The 3597-nt window shown below is 52.4% G+C and overlaps 1 protein-coding gene across 1 annotated transcript in view; it reads left to right on the top strand.

Moving 5' to 3' along the window:
- Window positions 1–3597, top strand: part of ABCD4 (ATP binding cassette subfamily D member 4) — a gene marked incomplete at its 5' end in the record, with an annotated part of 11206 nt that overhangs the window by 5789 nt on the left and 1820 nt on the right. The window contains 4 exons of the mRNA XM_018575096.1: window positions 292–415; window positions 1147–1243; window positions 1496–1775; window positions 2781–2900. Coding sequence (XP_018430598.1) covers window positions 292–415; window positions 1147–1243; window positions 1496–1775; window positions 2781–2900 — 621 coding nt within the window. The remainder of the gene's footprint in view (window positions 1–291; window positions 416–1146; window positions 1244–1495; window positions 1776–2780; window positions 2901–3597) is intronic.

Genomic DNA, 3597 nt, shown 5'->3' with positions numbered 1-3597 from the left:
TTTTACGTCTCCTCCCCTTTACAACACACACAACTTTACCCCTCGCTTCCTCCTTCCCTTTACGTCTTCTTCCCTTTACACCCCCTTTCTCTCCTATAATTCTCCCTTTTGCCCCTCCTCCCCTTTACACCACCCTCTGCCCTCTCCTCCTCTTTACCCCTCCACCCTTTTACACCCCCTTAACCTTTTGCCCCTTCCTATCACCTCCCTTTTGCCCCTCCTTATCTCCTCCCATTTGCCCCTCCCGTCCTCTCCCTTTTGCCCCTCCCGTCCTCTCCCTTTTGCCCCTCCTCCTGGTTCTTATGTTGGCGATCTCCCCACAGAATGCCTTTGTTTCCATCTATCTGGTCAGCTGCTTCAGTCAGATCATTGATTTATCCAGCAATCTGTGTGACGTTGCCGGGTACACACATCGGTGAGTGTGGGCTGGGAGGGGCTCTGACCTGTGATGGGTGGTGAGGGTTAAATGTGGGAGGGGCTCTGACCTGTGATGGGTGGTGAGGGTTAAATGTGGGAGGGGCTCTGACCTGTGATGGGTGGTGAGGGTTAAATGTGGGAGGGGCTCTGACCAGTGATGGGTGGTGAGGGTTAAATGTGGGAGGGGCTCTGACCAGTGATGGGTGGTGAGGTTTAAATGTGGGAGAGGCTTTGCCCAGTGATGGCGATGGGTTATATATGGGAGAGGCTTTGGCCAGTGATGGCGATGGGGAGAGTTATATGTGGGAGGGGCTCTGGCCAGTGATGGGTGGTGAGGGTTATATGTGGGAGGGGCTCTGACCTGTGATGCCGATGGGGAGGGTTAAATGTGGGAGGGGCTCTGACCAGCGATGGTGAGGGTTAAATGTGGGAGGGGCTCTGACGAGTGATGGGTGGTGAGGGTTAAATGTGGGAGGGGCTCTGACCAGTGATGGTTGGTGAAGGTTATATGTGGGAGGGGCTCTGGCCAGTGATGGGTGGTGAGGGTTATATGTGGGAGGGGCTTTGGCCTGTGATGCCGATGGGGAGGGTTATATGTGGGAAGGGCTCTGGCCAGTGATGTGGAGGGTTAAATGTGGGAGGGGCTCTGACCAGTGATGGCGATGGGGAGGGTTATAGGTGGGAGGGGCTTTAGTTGCTGCCATTCTTCATTCATGTGTCTCTTCTTAGGATTGGGGAGCTGGTGGAGGTGATGATGAAGATTGTGCAGGAAGACGAGGAATTTAATCCAGAAAAGGAAGATGATGGGTGTGTAGTGTCCTCTTCTGTATATATGGGGGTGTCCATACCTGACCATTATCTGTATATATGGGGGTGTCCATACCTGACCATTATATGTATATATGGGGGTGTCCATACCTGACCATTATATGTATATATGGGGGTGTCATACCATATTCTCAATGCTTCTTCTGGCGGGTCCTCACTGGACCATTGTCTGTATATATGGGGGTGTCCATACCTGACCATTATCTGTATATATGGGGGTGTCCATACCTGACCATTATCTGTATATATGGGGGTGTCCATACCTGACCATTATCTGTATATATGGGGGTGTCCATACCATATTCTCAATGCTTCCTCTGGCAGGTCCTCGCTGGAGAAGTCGCAGGATGGAGATGGGGTATTTATTCTTGATAATATAACGATTACCTCGCCGGGATCAGAGTGCACGTTGGTGCGAGACCTCAGCCTGTGTGTGAGCGAGGGGAGCAATCTGCTGATCAGCGGGGAGACTGGCAGTGGGAAATCCTCCATTCTACGTGTTCTCGCTGGACTGTGGAAGACCAAACACGGCGAGTATGAGAGAGAAGCTCCCCCGTTCTGTGTGTCTTTGGTTGGCTCCAGTTGCCCGCCATGCCTCCACCTATGTACTGTGGTATTTGGTTGGCTCCAGTTGCCCGCCATGCCTCCACCTATGTACTGTGGTATTTGGTTGGCTCCAGTTGCCCGCCATGCCTCCACCTATGTACTGTGGTATTTGGTTGGCTCCAGTTGCCCGCCATGCCTCCACCTATGTACTGTGGTATTTGGTTGGCTCCAGTTGCCCGCCATGCCTCCACCTATGTACTGTGGTATTTGGTTGGCTCCAGTTGCCCGCCATGCCTCCACCTATGTACTGTGGTATTTGGTTGGCTCCAGTTGCCCGCCATGCCTCCACCTATGTACTGTGGTATTTGGTTGGCTCCAGTTGCCCGCCATGCCTCCACCTATGTACTGTGGTATTTGGTTGGCTCCAGTTGCCCGCCATGCCTCCACCTATGTACTGTGGTATTTGGTTGGCTCCAGTTGCCCGCCATGCCTCCACCTATGTACTGTGGTATTTGGTTGGCTCCAGTTGCCCGCCATGCCTCCACCTATGTACTGTGGTATTTGGTTGGCTCCAGTTGCCCGCCATGCCTCCACCTATGTACTGTGGTATTTGGTTGGCTCCAGTTGCCCGCCATGCCTCCACCTATGTACTGTGGTATTTGGTTGGCTCCAGTTGCCCGCCATGCCTCCACCTATGTACTGTGGTATTTGGTTGGCTCCAGTTGCCCGCCATGCCTCCACCTATGTACTGTGGTATTTGGTTGGCTCCAGTTGCCCGCCATGCCTCCACCTATGTACTGTGGTATTTGGTTGGCTCCAGTTGCCCGCCATGCCTCCACCTATGTACTGTGGTATTTGGTTGGCTCCAGTTGCCCGCCATGCCTCCACCTATGTACTGTGGTATTTGGTTGGCTCCAGTTGCCCGCCATGCCTCCATCTTGCTCCTGTCTCTGGCACTCTTCCTCTTACATGCTCATATACCTCTGCAGGTCGGGTCTCGGTCTTCTCTCCGTTCGGTCCTCATGGTGTTGTTTTCCTGCCACAAAAGTCGTTCCTGAGTGACGGAAGCCTGAGGGAGCAGGTGAGGGCCCATGTGTCACATGATGCGTGTCCGGGGTAATTTCTGCAGAAGAGAGGGAGAGCCGTCTACTGAGGGAACCTTCCCAGCAATAGAGTGTGTGATGACAGTGCTAGCACAGTGTACAGTCAGGCCCGGATTCCCCACAAGGCCACCGAGGCCAGGCCCCGGGGCGGCAGCAACGTGGAATCCCCCCGCCGGGCGGTAAGTTATTTTATACATTTAGCCCTGCTTAGGAAAGCAAGGCTAAATGTAGTGTGAAGCCGCTTGTTTGCAAGCACCCCCCATCCGCACCCCCCCGCACCTACCTCGCTCCGCCGCCGAGTCCCTCACTGGCTGCCGTTGTGGTGAGCAGAGCGGCATGGTTACACAGTGCCGATCCGTGTACACAGTGAGAGGGGAGAGCAGTCTTCCCCTTTCGGCTGTCACAGGAGTTCATGCACAGCGCTGCGCTAGAACTCCTGTCCTGGAGGTGACGGGGTCAATAAAGAGAACCTGTCACCTCCAAATGCTATCACACATGGGGCTCGTTAGCTCCTGTGTGATAGCAATAAAGTTAAGTGCAAAAAAAATTACATTAAAAAAAATATATAAAAATAAACAAATTAGTACAAAATAATAAGAAATAATAATTTAAAAAAATATGGTGATTAAAAAAGTAAAAAATTATAAAAAAATACAAAAAAAATAAAATTAACCCTGCCGCCCCTGCCATCCGGTTGCCATTC

The sequence above is a fragment of the Nanorana parkeri genome, unplaced genomic scaffold, assembly GCF_000935625.1.
Source record: "Nanorana parkeri isolate BGI_ZX_2015 unplaced genomic scaffold, ASM93562v1 scaffold3547, whole genome shotgun sequence".
Taxonomy (NCBI): domain Eukaryota; kingdom Metazoa; phylum Chordata; class Amphibia; order Anura; family Dicroglossidae; genus Nanorana; species Nanorana parkeri.
The sequence above is the reverse complement of the archived record's forward strand: the minus strand, read 5'-3'. Positions and strand labels throughout refer to the sequence as shown.